The 20,849-nt window shown below is 40.0% G+C and overlaps 1 protein-coding gene across 29 annotated transcripts in view; it reads left to right on the forward strand.

The window, feature by feature from the left end:
- Nucleotides 1–20,849, forward strand: part of FER (FER tyrosine kinase) — a 484,930-nt gene that overhangs the window by 172,518 nt on the left and 291,563 nt on the right. For all 29 annotated transcript variants that reach the window (XR_014058072.1, XR_014058074.1, XR_014058060.1 and 26 more), the window contains one exon: nucleotides 16,089–16,211. Coding sequence is in view for 11 of the 29 variants with exons in the window: in XM_081505338.1 (XP_081361464.1) it covers nucleotides 16,089–16,211 (123 nt within the window). In the remaining 18 variants the exon portion in view is untranslated. The remainder of the gene's footprint in view (nucleotides 1–16,088; nucleotides 16,212–20,849) is intronic.

Consider the following 20,849-nt stretch of genomic DNA (forward strand, 5'->3'; position numbering starts at 1 on the left):
TACCTCGTTTTTGGATCTCTCTTCTTGGCCAAAGGCTGAAAGAGAATACTAAACTCTTTGTTTAAGATTATATATGTAAATATTTCCTCTCATCTAATCACTATTTAAATGACTAATTTGGGATTAATTTAGTTCATCAAAATAACTTGAAAAAGTCAAGTCTGTAAAAGTATGAACATCAGAAGAATATATTTAAGTATCTGTTGTGTGGATTTTGGCATTTTGGATCGATGAGGCGTTGATTTGTGATCCGTTGCAAACTTAAAGTAGGGTAAATGGAGTTATGAATCCATAGTTTAAGCTAGGCAAGTTACAGATAGCAAGTTACTCCAAAATATGAACATTAACATGTCTGCCAAAAGAGGAATTTTTATTAATTTTACTAGAATGGTAGAGAGCAAAGGTCCTCTACCTTTTTGTTGAGTCAATTTTCTAGTTTCAGATGAGGTCTCTTTTTCATAAGTTGTTACTACCTAGCAGTAGGAAATATATTTGAGTTCTAGAAGATTGTGTTAAATATCTAGTTGTATATTCTAAAGTAAAACCCAATCTCAGGTCTCATGTTTCCCCGATCATTTAAAAAAATTTTAAAGTCAAAATGTGTTTAGCTTTTACAGTGAAATATAAATAAGATCTCTTAATTGAAAAGTGGTAATTCTCTTCATGGGAAAGTGATTATTTTGGATTTTTTGAGCTGTGAATGAGCAAACTGTAGCCTATAGGTCACATCCAGTTAGCCACGTATCTTGTGCAGTCTATGAGCTAATAGTGCTTTTTACATTTTCAAATGGTTAAAACATCAAAAGAAGAACTGTATTTTGTGATACGTGAAAGTTATGTGAAACTTAAACATCAGAGAACATAGGTTGCGTTGGAACACAGCTATGCCCGTCCTCCGCCTGTTGTCTGCGGGGGTCCCGGCTGCAGTGCTGGGTTGAGCAGATGGGACAGAGACCATATATGGCGTCCTCATTGCCTCACGCCGCTGCTCGGCTCACCGCAGACCACAGCGACGTGGGTGTGATTCAGCGGTGTTTTGCATGCCACACATATCACTGGACTACAGCATTTATTTCCTTTTTATTATCAGTGCATGCATGTCATGTCAAAACGAGAAGAGAAAATGGATTTTGGTTGTCACACTTGAAGACACAATAGAGAGGATTATTTTGTTACTGAATTAGATGACAAGGCATTGTGTTCATCATGCACTGTCACCATGGCTGTGCTAAAATAATGCATGTTGACATTGCCAGATTCAACGCTCATCTCAGTATTACCGACACACAGGTAGCAAGAGTCAAGAAAAATTACAAAAGTTAAACTGAAATACTTCATCACAGCAGACTTTCTTCAGAAAAATAAAATATGAATGAGGATAAAACCAAATGAAAATAAGTTTCTGGGTGATTTATTTGTTAGCCAAGCAGCGAAAGCCATTTATCAGTGGTAATTTAATTAAACAGTGTTTTAAAGAATAACTGAAGAAATATGTTCAGAGGAAATAAGTTTATTATCATTACATTTTCAGTAAGAACATTTGCTCGAGGGGTTGAGAGCTTTGGGAGAGACATCATTAGGTAATTAATAAAAACCATGACAAATTATTCACAGTGGTTTTCCCTGACTCTTGACGAGTCATCAGATAGGATCAAAACTACACAGTTGTTTACCTGAGAAATCAAACCACGTCTGAAGCAGTTGAAGGATGACTTTCAGTGAATGTCCTGTGTGGGTCATCTACAAACAGGAATATTTTCAATGAAGCTGAGAAAACACTAACCCAGTACAGACTGAGGAGAAGGCAATGGCACCCCACTCTAGTCCTCTTGCCTGGAAAGTCCCATGGACGGAGGAGCCTGGTAGGCTACAGTCCATGGGGTCGCTAAGAGTCGGGCACAACTGAGCGACTTCACTTTCCCTTTTTCCTTTCATGCACTGGAGAAGGAAATGGCAACCCACTCCAGTGTTCTTGCCTGGAGAATCCTGGGGACAGCAGAGCCTGGTGGGCTGCCGTCTGTGGGGTCGCACAGAGTCGGACACGACTGAAGCGACTTAGCAGCAGCGGTATAGACTGAAGTGGAATCTGTTACGATGTATTACAACTAGTGGTGTTAAGAATATATGTGGATCAAAAAGAGGTTTAGTTGAACAAAGACCTTTATGCGGGTCAAGAAGCCACAGTTAAAATCCTGTATGGAACAGCTGATTGGTTCAGGATTGAGAAAGAAGTACGACAGGGCTGTTTGCCATCACCCTGTTTATTTAACCTGTACACTGAGCGCATCCTGAGACATGCTGGGCTGGGTGAGTTACAAGCAGGAATCAAGACAGGCTGGAGAAATATCGACAGCCTCAGATAGGTGGATGATACCACTCTAACGGCAGAAAATGAAGTGGAACTGAAGATCGTCTTGATGAGGGTGAAGGAGGAGAGTGAAAAAGCTGGCTTAAAACTAAATATTCAAAAAACTGAGGTCATGGCATTTGGCCCCATTTCTTCATGGCAAATAGAAGGGGTAAAGAGGGAAGTAGTGACAGATTTGCTCCTCTTGGGCTCTGAAATCAATGCAGATGGTGACTGCAGCTATGAAGTCTGAAGACGATTGCTTCTGACAAAGCAAATGACAAACCTAAACAGCGTATTGAAAAGTAGAGACGTTCCTCTGCCAACAGAGGTCTGTATAGTCAAGGATGTGGTCTTCCCATTGGTCATGTATGGTTGTGAAAGCTGGACCTTTAAGAAGGCAGAGCACTAAAAAATTGATGCCTTCGAACTGTGGTGCTGGAGAAGACTCCTGAGAATCCCTTGGGCATCAAGGAGATCAAACCAGTCAATCTTAAGGGAAATCAACCCTAAATACTTATTGGAAGGACTGATGCTGAAGCTGAAGCCCCAGTATTTTGGTCACCTAATGCAAACAGCAACTCATTGCATAAGACCCTGATGCTGGGAAAGATTGAGGGCAGAAGGAGAAGAGGGTATCAGAGGATGCGACTGCTGAATGGCATCACCGATACAGTGGACATGAACTTGGGCAGACTTTGGGAGATGGAGAGGGACAGGAAGGCCTGGTGTGCTGCAGTCCATGGGGTTGCAAAGAGTTGGACATGATGAGGCAACTGAACAACAATAGCAAATAAGGGTTCTCAAAAAAGTTATATCAGGCAACTGTAACCTTTATTGCATTTGGGTTTTTATTAATCCAAATGTCACAATTAATGTGACAGTATTAGGAATTTTTAATTTATATTTTTTTAGAAAGTTGGATCTCTTTAGAAGTGCTCTAAGATTTAAATAATGATAGAAAATGGTTTGATGATATACGAAGTATTGTCATGAGTACTGAAAACTTGTTATCATCCACAATAATTGATTTAGGCTTTTGTATCTTTAAATATACATAGTAGTTGTATGAGGAGGCCTTACAAATGGCTAAGAAAAGAAGAGAAGTGAAAGGCAAAGGAGAAAGGGAAAGATATACCCAATTGAATGCAGAGTTCCATAGAATAACAAGGAGATATAAGAAAGCCTTCTTAAGTCAACAGTGCAAAGAAATAGAGGAAAACAAGAATGGGAAAGACTAAAGATCTCTTTAAGAAAATTGGAGACACCAAGGAAGCATTTCATGCAAAGATGGGCACAATAAAGGACAGAAATGGTATGGACCTAACAGAAGCAGAAGAGATTAAGAGAAGGTGGGAAGAATACCATCTGAGCCACCAGGAAAGATCCCCTGGAGGAGGGAATGGCAACCTGCTTCAGTATACTTGCCTGGAGAATCCCATGGACAGAGGAGCCTGGCGGGCTACTGTCCAAAGGGTTGCAAAGTGGCAGACATGACTGAAGCGACTTAGCATGGCAAGAATACACAGAGGAGCTATACAAAAAAGATCTTAATGACCAGGACAACCATGATGGTGTGGTCATTCACCTAGAGCCAGACATCTTGGAGTGTGAAGTCAAGTGGGTCTTAGGAAGCATCGCTAAGAACAAAGCCAGTGGAAGTGATGGAATTCCAGCTGAGCTATTTCAAATCCTAGAAGATGATGCTGTTAATGTGCTACACTCAATATGTCAGCAAAATTCCAAAATTCAGAAAACTCATTAGTGGTCACAGGACTGGAAAAGGTCAATTTCATTCCAATCCCAAGGAAAGACAGTGCCAAAGAATGTTCAAACTACTGTACAATTGCACTTATTTCACATGCTAGCAAGATTATGCTCAAAATGCTTCAAGCTAGGCTTCAGCAGTACGTGAACCAAGAACTTCCAGAAGTACAGGCTGGGTTTAGAAAAGACAGAGGAACCTGAGATTAATTGCCAACATCCACTGGATCATAGAATGAGCAAGGGAATTCCAGAAAAACATCTGCTTCATTGATTACACTAAAGCCTTGACTGTGTGGATCACAACAAACTGTGGAAAATTCTTAAAGAGATGAGACTTTACCTGTCTCCTGAGAAACCTGTATGCAGGTGAAGAAGCAACAGTTAGAATCAGACATGGAACAACAGACTAGTTCAAAATTGGGAAAGGAGTTTGTCAAGGCTGTATATTGTCACCCTGCTTATTAACTTCTATGTAGAATACACCATGTGAAATGCCAGGCTGGATAAATTGCAAGCTGGAATCAAGATTGCTGGGAGAAATATCAACAACCTCAGATATGCAGATGATACCATGCTCATGGCAGAAAGTGGAAGGGAACCAAAGAGCCTCTTGATGAGGGTGAAAGCGGAGAGTGAGAAAGCTGGCTTAAAACTCAGCATTCACAAAATGGGGATAATGATATCCAGTCCCAATACTTCATGGCAAATAGATGGGTAAGAAGTGGAAACAGTGGCAGATTTTATTTTCTTGGTTTCCAGAATCACTGTGGACAGTGACTGCAGCCATGAAACTAAAGATTCTTGCTCCTTGGAAGGAAAGCTATGACAAACCTAGAGTGCCTATTATAAAGCTGAGATATCACTTTTCAGGCAAAGGTCCGTACAGTCAATGCTATGGTTTTTTCCAGTAATCATGTGAGAGCTGGTTCATAAAAAAGGCTGAGCGCTGAAGAATTGATACTTGTGAGTTGTGGTGCTGGAGAAGACTCTTGAGAGTCCCTTGGACTGCAAGGAGATCAAACCAGTCAATCGTAAAGGAAATCAATCCTGAATATTCATTGGAAGGATGAATGATGCTGAAGCTCCAGGACTTTGGTCACCTGATGCAAGGAGTGGACTTGCTGGAAATGACCCTGATGCTGGGAAAGATTGAGGGCAGGAGGAGAAGGGGGCGACAGAGTATGAGATAGTTGGATGGCATCACTGACTCAATGGACATGAATTTGAGCAAATTCCAGGAGATGGTGAAGGACATGATTTTGAGCAAATTCCAGGAGATGGTGAAGGACAAGGAAGTCTGGCATGCTGCAGTGCATGGGGTTGAAAGAGTCAGATAGGACTTAGCGACTGAACAACAATGAACAGCAATCTTTAAATACAACTGAATCTTTAAAAATCATCTATATATACCCTGTATCTACTAGAATGCTTTTCTCTTAATCCATTCTACTGCAAGTGGGAAAAAGGCAAAATGCTTTCCCTGTATAATTCTATTCTTCTAAATCATTTGTCTTTTCTAGTTTGGATTTGCAGCCATGGATCTGTAGAGACTGAGAAATATTAAGAAGTTTTGACTTCAAAGGGTTATCTTTGCTCGATTTTTTTTTTTAATTTAAGAAGATTTTGCATAAAGCTTGGCTATGTTTTGTTTGTGCCAAGGCTGTAAAAGATTAAGGCCTCAAGAAGCACCATTATTTTCTTCACATGATCAAGAGCTGGAAAAAGTAAAGTTAGCTAATATTGTCATTCCTCTTCCTCTGATCTCGCTTTTCTTATTCTATCTACTTTCTTTTTCCAACCTTCATTGCTTAGTGAAACAGGTAGTTAATTCTAGGTGACATAACAAACCTGCAAGAGAACAGAAGTATTGTTAGCTCTTCTGGGACTTTGTTTTAACTTCTAGAACCTTTCCAACTCTTAAAAGAATCTAATAAGCGGTGGTAGGATTCTTTCGAACTGTGGTGTTGGAGAAGACTCTTGAGAGTCCCTTGGACAGCAGGGAGTTCAAACCAGTCAGTCCTAAAGGAAATCAGTCCTGAGTATACATTGAAATGACTGATGCTGAAACTCCAATACTTTGGCCACCTGATGCAAACAGCTGACTCATTGGAAAAGACCCTGATGCTGGGAAAGATTGAGGGCATAAGAAGAGGGCAACAAAGGATGTGGTGGTTGGATGGTATCACCGATTCAGTGGACATGAACTTGGGCAGAGTCCGGGAGATAGTGAGGGGCAGGGAGATGGCGTGCTGCAGTCCATGAGGTTGCAAAGACTTGGTGACTGAACAACAACAGCAACAACAGTTTTCTTTCTCTTTCTGGGTTAAAGTTTTAGCACAGATCAGACATTTGAAAAGAGAAGTAATCATGAGTACGACCTCATTCTTCTCACAAATGAGCATACACGTGTACTCCAAAAGTTAGCATATACAAAACTTCAAATATAATTCCTCATTGAAAGCCTAAGGGATATTTTTCAGAAGGCTGAATGATTGCTAAAGGAAGTGAGAGTATTAGCAGATTTGGATTTTAGTATACTTTGTTAGAATTCACGTGTGCCAGTGACCTCTTATAAATAGAATTAGGCTGTATCAGGTGGTTTAAACAGTGGATCAGGACTCTCTGGCTTTCATCTCATTCCTCCGTTCTTACCCCGTTTCAAAGTAAAAAGAGGGCGATACTACAATTAGCTAGGGCAAACATGATGTTCACTACAATCAAATGTCTTCCCTTGAATTTTTCTAAATCACAAATATGAAGAAATCAGTAACAAAACTCCTCAGGTTTTGACTTGTTGTGATATTAGTAGTGTTATGTCACATCAAGTCAGGATGCATGTGTGTGTATAGAAATTTTTTATTTTATTTGTGTCAAGGATAGCAATGACATGCAAGCTTATATTTATTTCTCTTGAACTGAAGTTTTTCACATTTCCAAAAAGTTAGTGTTCTTGGAAATGACATTGTTGTAAAGGGGAAAAACAACTTTCAGTTATGAGTAACTCATGTACTTTTAATGTAGAATTCCTACAATATTTCTTGTCCTTAACTGGGAAAAATATATAAATAGTATAACCTATTCTTAAGTTTTATTTAAAATACATTCAGTCTGACCCCTGCCTTGGGAGCAGTGTTTATTTTTGCATCCAATGTTAACAAAACATTCTTTCAAAAAGGTAGAAGACAAAATTTAGTTACTTTTCAGAAAAATATTTCTTGATATCAGTAGTAAAATTGATTAATAGTATATAGTTACATTTATAGGGAACATACTATGCTTAAAAATCCATACTAGAAACTTTAAAAATATGTATCATAGTTACATGAACCCTTTAAGTTAGATATTAAATTAATTTCCATTTTATTAGAGGAGAAAATGGAAGTCTAGAAAAGCCAAGTAAATACTGAACCTGAAGGTGTCTGCTTCTAGACCTGATGTCTCTTTTACCAGAGTAAGGAGCTTTACAAAATGCAGCAGAGACGTGTAGGGTTGCAAACACAAATAACTTTCTTACTCTGAGGTGGAAGGTGAAGTGATTAGCTTGATGACAAAATGTTTACGTGAAAAGAATCAGTCCTGTATTAATGACGTCTATGCAGAGAGCTAAAGCTTCCTTCACTGGAGTGTGGTCATGTATCGGTTTAGCTGTCGTGGTGGGTGAAAGCTGTAAACTGTGCTGTTCCCACATTGAGGTAGCTCTTTGGTTTCTCTTTCTAGATAATTCAGAATGATAGGAATCAGGAGAGCCTTGGAAGTTCTTAGGAAATTGCAGAAAAGGCTTAATGGGTGAGATTCTAATGAGAGAACCGAGCTGGGCACCTACTGTGTGAAAGACACAGAGCTGGGTGTAGGGCTGAGCGGTGAAGAGGACGGCGTGCTGCCTGCATCTACAGATCGGTGGGGCTAGGCATGTATTTCAGGGTGGAGCAGAGGATGTGGGACAGTGCAAACTGAGAAGAAATAGGGACAGAAACACTAACAGTAAAAGAGAGGAAAGAAGGGGAAGAAAAGAGATGGTCGGGGGAGAAAACGGTCGATGTTTCTTCTCCTAGCATCTAAGTTCCCTGAAGCCAAACCTGTTTATTGGTGCACCCCTGGTGTCTAACAGCGTGCCTGATGCAAGGAATGAGTTTAGTAAACCCTGGTTTAAATGAATGAATGAGGAATTGAGAAGAGGGGTGAGTGGAAAACTGAGCGGGAAGAGCACCGGGAAAGGTATAGGAGAGCGAAGTAAACGAATGGAGGCGGGGAGAGCGCTCAGAGAGGGAGAGCTTTCTCTCCAGTTCCTCTCCGGGGCAGCATGGCCAGGGCAGTGCGGGGGAAGCTGGCCCTTATTCCCTCCAGACTGGGCTGGGGACAGGCACAGAGGTAGGGCCTGTGTTCCAGACTTCCACGAGGGTGAAAAGAGATCATATATACGGCAGAGTTTTATAAAGAGCAAAGCATTATGTGTGTCATTAATTTATATTATTTGTAGTTGTTAATAAGTAACTTGAAGTCAGAAGTTGAAGTGTAGATTTCTTGAGAATGACTTCAGATTTTAATATAGTGACTTTCTGTGTCTAGTAGTCAGGGTATGAACTGTTCCACAGAAGTGCGTTTTCCAGTTAACCCAACCTTGTATTGCTATCGAGTTCAACAAAATAATTTTACTAGATTTGATGTATGTCTCTTATAAATATACATATATTCTTAATGAAAAATACTTTAAATTTAATTTTTCTCTTATGATTCTGGATCATTATTGTAAGCATCATTGATTATGTTTTGTATAATAATGCCCTCAGAAACCTGTTGAGGTTTATTATGTTGCTTAACTCTAAACATGAATGAGATGACCTGAATCACTGTATTTTGAGTTCTTATCATGTTTCATGGTTTTTCTGCCTCTTCTGTCTCCATTACCTATTATTTAATAGCATAAATTCAAATTCATTTTTGTTATGAGATTTAAATATAATATAGATAAATACAGAGTAAAATATGAGAGACATTTTTGTCCAAAAGTGAAAGTCACTCAGTCGTGTCCAACCCTGTGACCCCATGGCTATATAGTCCATGGAATTCTCCAGGCCAGAATGCTGGAATGGGTAGCCTTTCCCTTCTCCAGGGGATCTAGGGATCGAACCCAGGTCTTGTGCATTGCAGGCTAATTCTTTATCAGCTGAGCCACCAGGGAAGCCCCAAAATACTGGAGGGGTAGCCTATCCCTTCTCCAGTGGATCTACTCAACCCAGGAATCGAACCGGGGTCTCCTGCGTTGCAGGCGGATTCTTTACCGATTGAGCTACTAGGGAAGCCCTTTTGTCCTTAAATCACCCCCTATTCTAATACCGTACCCCTCAGAGGGATGATGAAAGTTTGGTTTGTAGTAATCTGGTTCTTCTCCACACATAAATATATCAGTTCAGTTCAGTTCAGTTCAGTCGCTCAGTCGTGTCCGACTCTCTGCAACCCCATGAACTGCAGCATGCCAGGCCTCTCTGTCCATCACCAACTCCCGGAGTCTACCCAAACCCATGTTCATCGAGTCGGTGATGCCATCCAACCATCTCATCCTCTGTCGTCTCCTTCTCCTCCCGCCCCCAATCCTACCCAGCATTAGGGTCTTTTCCAATGAGTCAACCCTTCGCATGAGGTGGCCAAAGTATTGGAGCTTCAGCTTCAACATCAAACCTTCCAATGAACACCCAGGATTGATCTCTTTTAGGATGGATTGATTGGATCTCCTTGCAGTCCAAGGGACTTTCAAGAGTCTTCTCCAACACCACAGTTCAAAAGCATCAATTCTGCGGCGTTCAGCTTTCTTCACCGTCCAACTCTCACATCCATACATGACCACTGGAAAAACCATAGCCTTGACTAGACGGACTTTTGTTGGCAAAGTAATGTCTCTGCTTTTAAACATGCTATCTAGGTTGGCCATAACCTTCCTGGTTCCAAGGAGTAAGCGTCTTTTAATTTCATGGCTGCAGTCACCATCAGCAGTGATTCTGGAGCCCAAGAAAGTAAAGTCTGACACTATTTCCACTGTTTCTCCATCTATTTCCCATGGAGTGATGGGACCAGATGCCATGATCTTAGTTTTCTGAACGTTGAGCTTTAAGCCAACTTTTTCACTCTCCTCCTTCACCTTCATCAAGAGACTCTTTAGTTCTTCTTCACTTTCTGCCATAAGGGTGGTGTCATCCGCATATCTGAGGTTATTGATATTTCTCCCGGCAATCTTGATTCCAGCTTGTGTTTCTTCCAGCCCAGCGTTTCTCATGATGTACTCCGCATATAAGTTAAATAAGCAGGCTGACAATATACAGCCTTGACGTACTCCTTTTCCTATTTGGAACCAGTGTGTTGTTCCATGTCCAGTTCTAACTGTTGCTTCCTGACCTGCATACAGGTTTCTCAAGAGACAGGTCAGATGGTCTGGTATTCCCATCTCTTTCAGAATTTTCCACAGTTTATTGTGATCCACACAGTCAAAGGCTTTGGTATAGTCAATAAAGCAGAAATAGATGTTTTTCTGGAACTCTCTTGCTTTTTCGATGATCCAGCGGATATTGGCAATTTGATCTCTGGTTCCTCTGCCTTTTCTAAAACCAGCTTGAACATCTGGAAGTTCACGGTTCACGTATTGCTGAAGCCTAGCTTGGAGAATTTTGAGCGTTACTTTGCTAGCATGTGAGATGAGTGCAATTGTGCGGTAGTTTGAGCATTCTTTGGCATTACCTTTCTTTGGGATTGGAACGAAGACTGACCTTTTCCAGTCCTGTGGCCACTGCTGAGTTTTCCAAATTTGCTGGCATATCAAGTGCAGCACTTTCACAGCATCACCTTTGAGGATTTGAAATAGCTCAACTGGAATTCCATCACCTCCACTAGCTTTGTTCGTAGTGATGCTTCCTAAGGCCCACTTGACTTCACATTCCAGGATGTCTGGCTCTAGGTGAGTGATCACACCATCGTGATTATCTGGGTCGTGAAGGTCTTTTTTGTACAGTTCTTCTGTGTATTCTTGCCACCTCTTCTTAAGATCTTCTGCTTCTGTTAGGTCCATACCATTTCTGTCCTTTATCGAGCCTATCTTTGCATGAAATGTTCCTTTGGTATCTCTAATTTTCTTGAAGAGGTCTCTAGTCTTTCCCAATCTGTTGTTTTCCTCTATTTGTTTGCACTGATCGCTGAGGAAGGCTTTCTTATCTCTCCTTGCTATTCTTTGGAACTCTGCATTCAGATGGGAATATCTTTCCTTTTCTCCTTTGCTTTTCGCTTCTCTTCTCTTCCCAGCTATCTGTAAGGCCTCCTCAGACAGCCATTTTGCTTTTTTGCATTTCTTTTCCATGGGGATGATCTTGATCCCTGTCTCCTGTACAATGTCACGAACCACTGTCCATAGTTCATCAGGCACTCTGTCTATCAGGTCTAGTCCCTTAAATCTATTTGTCACTTCCACTGTATACTCATAAGGGATTTGATCTAGGTCATACCTGAATGGTCTAGTGGTTTTCCCTACTTTCTTCAATTTAAGTCTGAATTTGGCAATAAGCAGTTCATGATCTGAGCCACAGTCTGACAGATTGTTGTCCACTGGAGAAGGGCATGGCAAACCACTTCAGTATTCTTGCCTTGAGAACCCCATGAACAGTATGAAAAGGCAAAAGGATAGGACCCTGAAAGATGAACTCCCCAGGTCAGTAGGTGCCCAATATGCTAATGGAGATCAGTGGAGAAATAACTCCAGAAAGAATGATGGGATGGAGCCAAAGCAAAAACAATACCCAACTGTGGATGTGACTGGTGATAGATGCAAAGTCCGATGCTGTAAAAAGCAATATTGCATAGGAACCTGGAATGTTAGGTCCATGAATCAAGGCAAACTGGAAGTGGTCAAACAGGAGATGGCAAGAGTGAACGTTGACATTCTAGGAATCAGCGAACTAAGATGGACTGGAATGGGTGAATTTAACTCAGATGACCATTATATCTACTACTGTGGGCAAGAATCCCTTAGAAGAAATGGAGTAGCCATCATGGTCAACAAAAGAGTCCAAAATGCAGTACTTGGATGCAATCTCAAAAACGACAGAATGATCTCTGTTCGTTTCCAAGGCAAACCATTCAATATCACGGTAATCCAAGTCTATGCCCCAACCAGTAATGCCGAAGAAGCTGAAGTTGAACGGTTCTATGAAGACCTACAAGACCTTCTAGAACTAACACCCAAAAAAGATGTCCTTTTCATTATAGGCGACTGGAATGCAAAAGTAGGAAGTCAAGAAACACCTGGCGTGACAGGCAGGTTTGGCCTTGGAGTACAGAATGAAGCAGGGCAAAGGCTAATAGAGTTTTGCCACGAGAACGCAATGGTAATAGCAAACACCCTATTGCAGCAACACAAGAGAAGACTCTACACGTGGACATCACCAGATGGTCAACACCAAAATCAGATTGATTATGTTCTTTGCAGCCAAAGATGGAGAACCTCTATACAGTCAGCAAAAACAAGACCAGGAGCAGACTGTGGCTCAGATCATGAACTGCATAAATATATAATAGTGTATTATTCTGCTCTGGCCGCCATGATAAAATACCGTGAATGGGTGGATTAAACCATAACTATTTATTTCACATTGTTCTGGGTGTTACAAGTTCCAGATCAAGGTGACAGCCAGTTTGGGTCCTGGCGAGAGTCTTTTCCTGCTTGTAGACTGCTGCCTTCTTGTGTACTCACATGACCTCCGTCTCATCTGGGCTCGGGGAGAGAGAGCAAAACTCTCGGGTCTCTCCTCTGAGGACCTTAATCCCAGCACGAGGGCCCACCTTCGTGAGCTCATCTAACCCTAGTTACCTCCTGAAGTCCCCTCTCCAGATATTATCACTGGGGGTTAGAATTTCAAAATATGAATTTTAAGGGAGCACAAGTCAGTCAGTAGCACGTATACCCGTGCATTTATTTCAGTGTAAATAGAGCCATGCTGTATGTCTTTTCTGCCTCGTGCCTTTTAACTTAAGTTACGCCTTGGAAGAACCTTTTATGTGTTGGAAGAACCTCATTCTTTTTAGTGACTATTCTGTTTCTTTAAAGTTTTTTTTTCATCTTTAATTGGAGGGTAATTGCAGTGTTGTGATGATTCCTGCCATACATCAGCACGAATCAGCCTTGAGTACAGACATGCGCCTCCCTCTGATGCCTCCCTCCCACCAGCCACCCCTCTAGGCTGTCACAGAGCCCCAGCTTTGGCTTCTCTGGGTGATACAGCAGATTCTCACTGGCTGTCTGTTTTACAGATGGCAGTGTGTATATGTCATCGTTACTCTCTCAAATCGGGTTAAAATTTATTCAGAACACATGTACACCCATGGTGGGTTCATGTCAATGAATGGCAAAACAAATACAATATTGTAAAGTTAAAAAATAGATGAACTAATTAAAAAATAAATAAATAAAACTCAGAAACTAACAAAACTAAAAAAAAAAAAAAATTCAGCTATTCCCCTGTTGAACAATTAAATATTTTCTAATTGTTTTATAAACATTGTACTATAAACATCTTCATATGGACTAATTGTGAGCACATGTAAAGTATATTGATAAGACAGATTTTTAGGTGGTCAGGATATTCTCATTTGAAATTTGAGAGACAGTTCCAGGTTGACCTCTAAACAGTTCAAGTCAGCTTTGTCACATGAACAGAGTGCGTGTCTCCCCTCTTCCCTCCCTTTCCTGCCTTCCTGCCCTCTCATTCTTTCCACAGCTTTGAGAATACTGTATATTATCAGTCGTTTTCCTGCTTGTCAATTTTAGTAGGTGAAAAATAATTCACTGTTTGTTTAATCTGAAGGTTTTAAATTGTGGTTCAGGTTGTAAATATCTCTGTGTGCTTATTGATCACTCGGGGTTTTCTTGAACTTCCAGTTGTGTTTTTTGTTCATTGTAGATTGACTTTTTTCTAAGAGTTTTACTACGTGAGCTTTTGCTTGTAACTTCCATTGCAAATATTTCTTCATGGTTTGACTTTTACTTTTGACTTTACCATCTCTTTAAATTAAATTCAAATTTTCATATACTTGGGTTATTGAGTATTTTGTATAGTTTGGATTTCCTGTCTTGCTTTAAAAGGCTGAAAGAGAATAAAAATTTTAATTTGATATGATAGCTGTGTGTGTATATTTTATGATTATAGCGGTTTTATTTTTTGTTTTTTTAATTGAGCTATAGTTGATTCAAAATACTGTGTTAGTTTCAGGTATATAGCAAAGTGATTCAGTTATACATGTGTATTTATCCTTTTCCAGATTTGTTTCCAATGTATATTATTATAGGATATTAAATACAATTGCCTGTGCCATACAAGAAATCCTTGTTGTTTATCTATTTTATATACAGTGGTATGTATCTGTTAATGCTATACTCCTAATTTGTTTCTCCCCTCTCTATCACATTTGATAACCATAAATTCGTTTTCTATCAGTCTGTTTCTGTATTGCAGTTGTGTGTTTTTGTGGTAGAAATATTTCTATTCAGGACCAGATGCATTTTATGTAAGCAAAAAATGTCTGATCTATGGGTACAAACTAATTTTATACATACTAATTTCTTTTTTTTTTTTTTTTGTTTTTCTTTTTTAATTTAAATTTATTTTTATTTATTTTTTTTTTATTTTTTATTTATTTATTTATTTTTTTAATAAATTTATTTATTTTAGTTGGGGGCTAATTACTTTACAATATTGTAATAGTTTTTGCCATACATTGACAAGAATCAGCCATGGGTTTACATGTGTTCCCCTTCCCGGACCCCCCACCCACCTCCCTCCCCCTCTCATCCTTCTGGATCATCCCATTGCCCCGGCCCTGAGCCCTTGTCACATGCATCGAACATGGAATGGTGCTCTGTTTCCCATATGACAATACACATGTCTCAATGCCATTCTCCCAGAACGTCCCACCCTCACCTTCTCCCTCAGAGTCCATAAAATTGTTCCATGCATTTGTGTCTCTTATTCTGTCTCGCATATAGGGTTATCGTTACCATCTTTCAGATTCCATATATATGCATTAGTATACTGTATTGTTGTTTTTCTTTCTGGCTTACTTCACTCTGTATAATGGGCTCCAGTTTCATCCATCTCAGTAGAACCGGTTCAAATGTATTTTTTTTAATGGCTGAGTAATATTCCATTGTGTATATATACATACTAATTTCAAATCTATATAGACAGTACCTCCAAAACATTATTGCAACATGTGAAAACAGAAATAGCTTATATTAGTTTAAATTACCATGTGACTGAGCCTTACTTTCTTTAAGGATAACAATATATATCTCATAGCTTGTTGTGAGAATTAAATGAGATAACATATGCAAATAATACTAGATGTTATTTACTTAAGTGTCAATTAAGTACCATTCATTATTTACACATAAGTATATTTCATCTTCAAAACAATGCGCTGAAGCAGGTGTTACAGTACCCAAAATATGAATGAGAAAATAGATTCAGTGAGCTTAAGCAAGTTTTACAGGATCTCAGATAAAAAAATGGTAAAGCCAGAATATAAATACATGTTAGTCTGGAAACAAAAAACACGATTATTTCACCATACACTCTTCCTGGGAGAATTCCAGGTATTTTTTCTTTAGTCCTTTTCTCTTTCTCCATTTCTTGTTTTTCTCTTTTGCTATTTGATGAATAAAACCCTCTAAAACAGACTGCCCAAGAATACTCCCTGTGATTATTGAAATGTTCTTTTCTCTGTCCAAAGAGGTAGCCATTAGCCATATGTGTCTGTTCAGTGCTTGAAATGTGGCTAATGCAGCTGAGGAATTGAAATTTTATCCTTATTTAATTTAAATTAAACTACGTGTGGCTACTGTTTGGGACATTGCAGCCTTAGGTGTATGATTGCTTTTTTTGTTATGTATAAAGTGAGCATAATTAATGTGTTGACTGATAATGAGGAAACTTCGTTCTAGGTTGAGAACTTTAGCAGAAGAACTAATGCAGACGCAGCAGATGCTTTTAAACAAGGAGGAAGCTGTCCTGGAGCTAGAGAAGAGGATTGAGGAGTCTTCTAAGACCTATGAAAAGAAGTCTGAGTGAGTAAAAAAGGAGTAATTTGAAGAAAGAAAGTTTAGTTGATGTAATTTTACAGAAATACTTCATTTAGATGGAATTAGAGACATAAAATTTCCAGAAGTTGAAATTTCATGTATAAAAGTATGGAACTGTGTATGGTTGAGTTACTTTCAAGGACTCTAGAGGAATGATTTTGTGTTTTTATCCATATAATGTTACCTATCATTTGTCTCAGTGTTTTAGTGGTTTGAATTATTTTCTGAAAAGCGCTGTTAAATGGTGACCCATTCCAGTATTCTGGGCTGGAGAATCCCATGGACAGAGCAACCTTGCAGGCTACCGTCCGCAGGGTCACAAAGAGTCGGATATGACTGAAGCGACTTAGCACAGCACAAATCAAAGTCCAGCATGTTCACTGTGAATTCCTTGTCTTTACCATCTGAGCCACGAGGGAAGCCCCTAAGGAAATGTGAGACCAGTATACTCTAGAAACTGGCTTCTGCCGGGTTAGGAGGAAGCAAGTAGACCCGTGAGAAAAGGGCCGCCGCTTCACCTGTCCTCCTGAGATTTGCTGTGCTGCCGTCTTGCTGCTGCTTTTTCTGTTGGTGTCTGAAGCAGGAAACACTTTCATGGATCCTCTGACTCATTTTGCTGTCCTCTTGTGTTTACTGATTTCAATACTTACGTTTTCTCTTGTTTTCAGATTAAATTTTGATCTGAAATTTAAAATTTCTAGTCTGACTTTGGTCATTGTTTGCCTCTTCAACAAGGGTTACTGGTATGGTCTCTCTAATCCCTGACTAGAACATATACATTTCTTGCTATCATACTTTTACAATTGGCTTGATTTGTCAAGACTTCCAAGGAAACTGTGATGTGTAACATTTCTCTGGTCTCTACTACTTGCTCGTACTAGAATTTCTGTGCAACTTTTCAGATATTTTCCATGTCTCTCAGATCTCTGATCCTGTTATATGCCTGATCAGAGTCAACACATGGATGTCTCCTAAAGTGAAAGTGAAGTCGCTCAGTCATGTCCGACTATTTGCGACCCCGTGGACTGTAGCCTATCAGGCTCCTCCATCCATGGGAGAAAAAATTAAAATCATCAGGTGGCAAATGCCTGATTTTTTGTGATTACATATCTAAATTCACCACATTTGTACTCATTCTCTTTCCTTACTTTCATAAAGGATCTGTTCCTTGTCCTATTTCTTGTCCCTATTTTATATCTCATCATTTCTTACTTTCCCTGAAATTTTACATTGTTTTATATATTATGTTCGCCTTTTCTTCTAAACTGTGTCCGGTGCTCACTTTTTAAATATTTGTAAGTCCCAACTCCCAAAAATAATCTCTGCCTCTCTGCCCAGCCTAGATAACCCTTCTTTAATCTCAGTATTCTCTCTCAGTTACTGTCTTTGCCTTCTCTTTTCTTAGTCAAACTTGTTCTAAGAGTGCTAATGTGCACTCATTTCCTGACTCTCACTTAGTACTTAACCCACGAATACCTGGTTTCTGCCGCAGCATTACTGAAGTAGATTCTCAATGACTTTTTTGTCGTTTAGTTGCTCAGTTGTGTCCAACTCTTTGTGACCCCATGGACTGCAGCACGCCAGGCTTCCCTGTCCTTCACCATCTCTCAGAGTTTGCTCAAACGCATGTCCGTTAGGTCGGTGATGCCATCCAGCCATCTCATCCTCTATCGTCCCCTTCACCTCCTACCCTCAATCTTTCCCAGCTTCAGGGTCTTTTCCAGTGTGTTGGCTCTTTGCATCACGTGGCCAAAGTATTAGAGCTTCGGCTTCAGCATCAGTCCTTCCAACAAATATTCAGGGTTGATCTCCTTTAGGATTGACTGGTTTGATCTTCTTGATCTTCCTCCTCCATCAAGAGGCTCTGTAGTTCCTCTTCACTTTCTGCTATAAGGATGTGTCATCTGCATATCTGAGGTTACTGAAATTTCTCCTGACAATCTTGATTCCAGCTTGTGCTTCTTCTAGCCCAGCGTTTCTCATGATGTACTCTGCATATAAATTAATAAAGCAGGGTGATAATATACAGCCTTGACGTACTCCTTTCCCAATTTTGAACTAGTCCATTGTTCTATGTACAGTTCTAACTGTTTCTTCTTGACCTATATATAGATTTTTCTGGAGGCAGGTAAGGTGGTCTGGAATTCCCTTTCCTTTAAGAATTTTCCACAGTTTGTTGTGATCTACACAGTCAGAGGCTTTAGTGTAGTCAGTGATGAAGAAGTAAATGTTTTTCTGGAACTCTCTAGCTTTTTCTATGATCCAACAGATGTTGGCAGTTTGATCTCTGGTTCTTTTGCTTTTTCTAAATCAGCTTGTACATCTGGAAGTTCTTGGTTCACATACTTTTGAAGCCTGGCTTAAAGGAATTTGAGCATTACTTTGCTAGCATGTGAGATGAGTGCAATTGTGTGGTAGTTTGGGAATTCTTTGGCATTGCCTTTCTTTGGGATTGGAATGAAAACTGACCTTTTCCGGTCCTGTGGCCACTGCTGAGTTCTCCAAATTTGCCAGCATATTGAGTGCAGCACTTTCACAGCATCATCTTTTAGGATTTTAAATAATTTAACTGGAATTCCATCACCTCCACTGGCTTTGTTTGTAGTAATGCTTCCTAAGGCCCACTTGACTTCACACTCCAAGATGTCTGGCTCTAGGTGAATGAAGAGTTCCAGAGAATAGCAAGGAGAGACAAGAAAGCCTTTTAAAGTGAACAGTGTGAAGAAATAGAGGAAAACAAGAGAATGGGAAAGACTAGAGATCTCTTCAAGAAAATTAGAGCTACCATGGGAACATTTCATGCAAAGATAGGGACAATGAAGGACAGATACGGTATGGGCCTAACAGAAGCAGAAGATATGAAGAAGAGGTGGCAATAATACAGAGAAGAACTATACAGAAAAGATCAATGACCTTTCAGCTAAATTCAGTTCAGTTGCTCAGTTGTGTCCTACTCTTTGCCACCCCAAGGACTGCAGCACGCCATGCTTCCCTGTCTATCACCAACTCCTGGAGGTTGCTCAAACTCATGCCCATTGAGTCAGTGATGCCATCCAACCATCTCATCTGTTGTCCCCTTCTCCTCCTGCCCTCAGTCTTTCCCAGCATCAGGGTCTTTTCCAGTGAGTCAGCTCTTTGCATCAGGTGGCCAAAGTATTAGAGTTTCAGCTTTAGCATCAGTCCTTCTAATGAATATTCAGGACTGATTTCCTTTAGGATTGACTGGTTTGGTCTCTTTGCTGTCCAAGGGACTCTCATGATTCTTTTCTAGCACCATGGTTCAAAAGCATCAATCCTTCCAAACTCAGCCATCTTTATGGTCCAGCTCTCACATCCATACATGACTACTGGAAAAACCATAGCCTTAACTAGATGGACCTTTGTTGGAAAGTAATGCTGTTTAGGTTGGTCATAACTTTTCCTCCAAGGAGTAAGCATCTTTTAATTTCATGACTGCAGGCACCATCTACAGTGATTTTGTAGCCCAAGAAAATAAAGTCTCTCACTGTTTCCATTGTTTCCCCATCTATTTGCCATGAAGTGATGGGACCAGTTGCCATGATCTTCGTTTTTTGAATGTTGTTTTTGAAGTCAGCTTTTTCACTGTCCTCTTTCAGAAGAAAGCATAGTTCCTCTATGCTTTTGGCCATAAGCATGGTGTCATCTGCATATCTAAGGTTATTGATATTTCTCCCGGCAATCTTGAATCCAGCTTGTGCTTCATCCAGCCCAGTGTTTCTCATGATGTACTCTGCATATAAGTTAAATAAGCAAGGTGACAATATACAGCCTTTCCAGTATACAGTGTAAAGGCCGACAATACTCAATGACAATATATACATCGCTAAATTTTGCAACTATGTTACTTGACCTCCTCAAAGTATCTTTGTTGACTTCTTTTCCCTTGGCTTTTGTGAACCAAGATGCCAGATCTTCCTTCTCCCTTTCTGGCCGCTCCTTCTTTATAAACTCGTTCTTCCCCGCTTGGCCGGTGTGTTTTGGAGTTACCCACGGCGTGGTCCTAGGCTGTGCCACTCTCCTTCCTGCACTCTGTCCCTGGGTGATCCCCTGAAGATGACTCGTGCTTGTTACTCTAGCTCAGATTTCCTCTTGGAACTCTATGCCTATGTAATCGGTTACTTACTTGACATGCCTCCTTGGATGTCTTAGTAGTACCCTACATTTCTCATGTCTAAGACTGAATTAAAAATCCCCTAAATACAATCCAACCCAGCCCAACCTAGTTCACTTTTAGTATTTTTTTTTTTTTTTAATTTCAGTGAATAGCAATACCACCTATTCTATTATGCAACTCAGGTTAGTAGGAGCCTACCTCTCCCACTTAATGAAAGTGAAAGTGAAGTCGCTCAGTCGTGTCTGACTCTGCAACGCCATGACTGTAGCCCATCAGGCTCCTCCGTCCATGGGATTTTCCAGGCAAGAGTACCTGAGTGGGTTGCCATTTCCTTCTCCACTCCCACTTAATACTGTGGCTCTTATTACAACTTGGTATTAAATGTCATATTGAAATTGATGAGCCTTTTAAAGGTGAGAACAGGAAAATATGAGTTACTCTGGATATTCCTTTAATAAATCTGAAAATTGTCAGTATTGAATCAGGAT

This window comes from Giraffa tippelskirchi, chromosome 6, assembly GCF_054371585.1.
Source record: "Giraffa tippelskirchi isolate mGirTip1 chromosome 6, T2T-mGirTip1v1.2.pri, whole genome shotgun sequence".
Classification (NCBI taxonomy): Eukaryota; Metazoa; Chordata; class Mammalia; order Artiodactyla; family Giraffidae; genus Giraffa; species Giraffa tippelskirchi.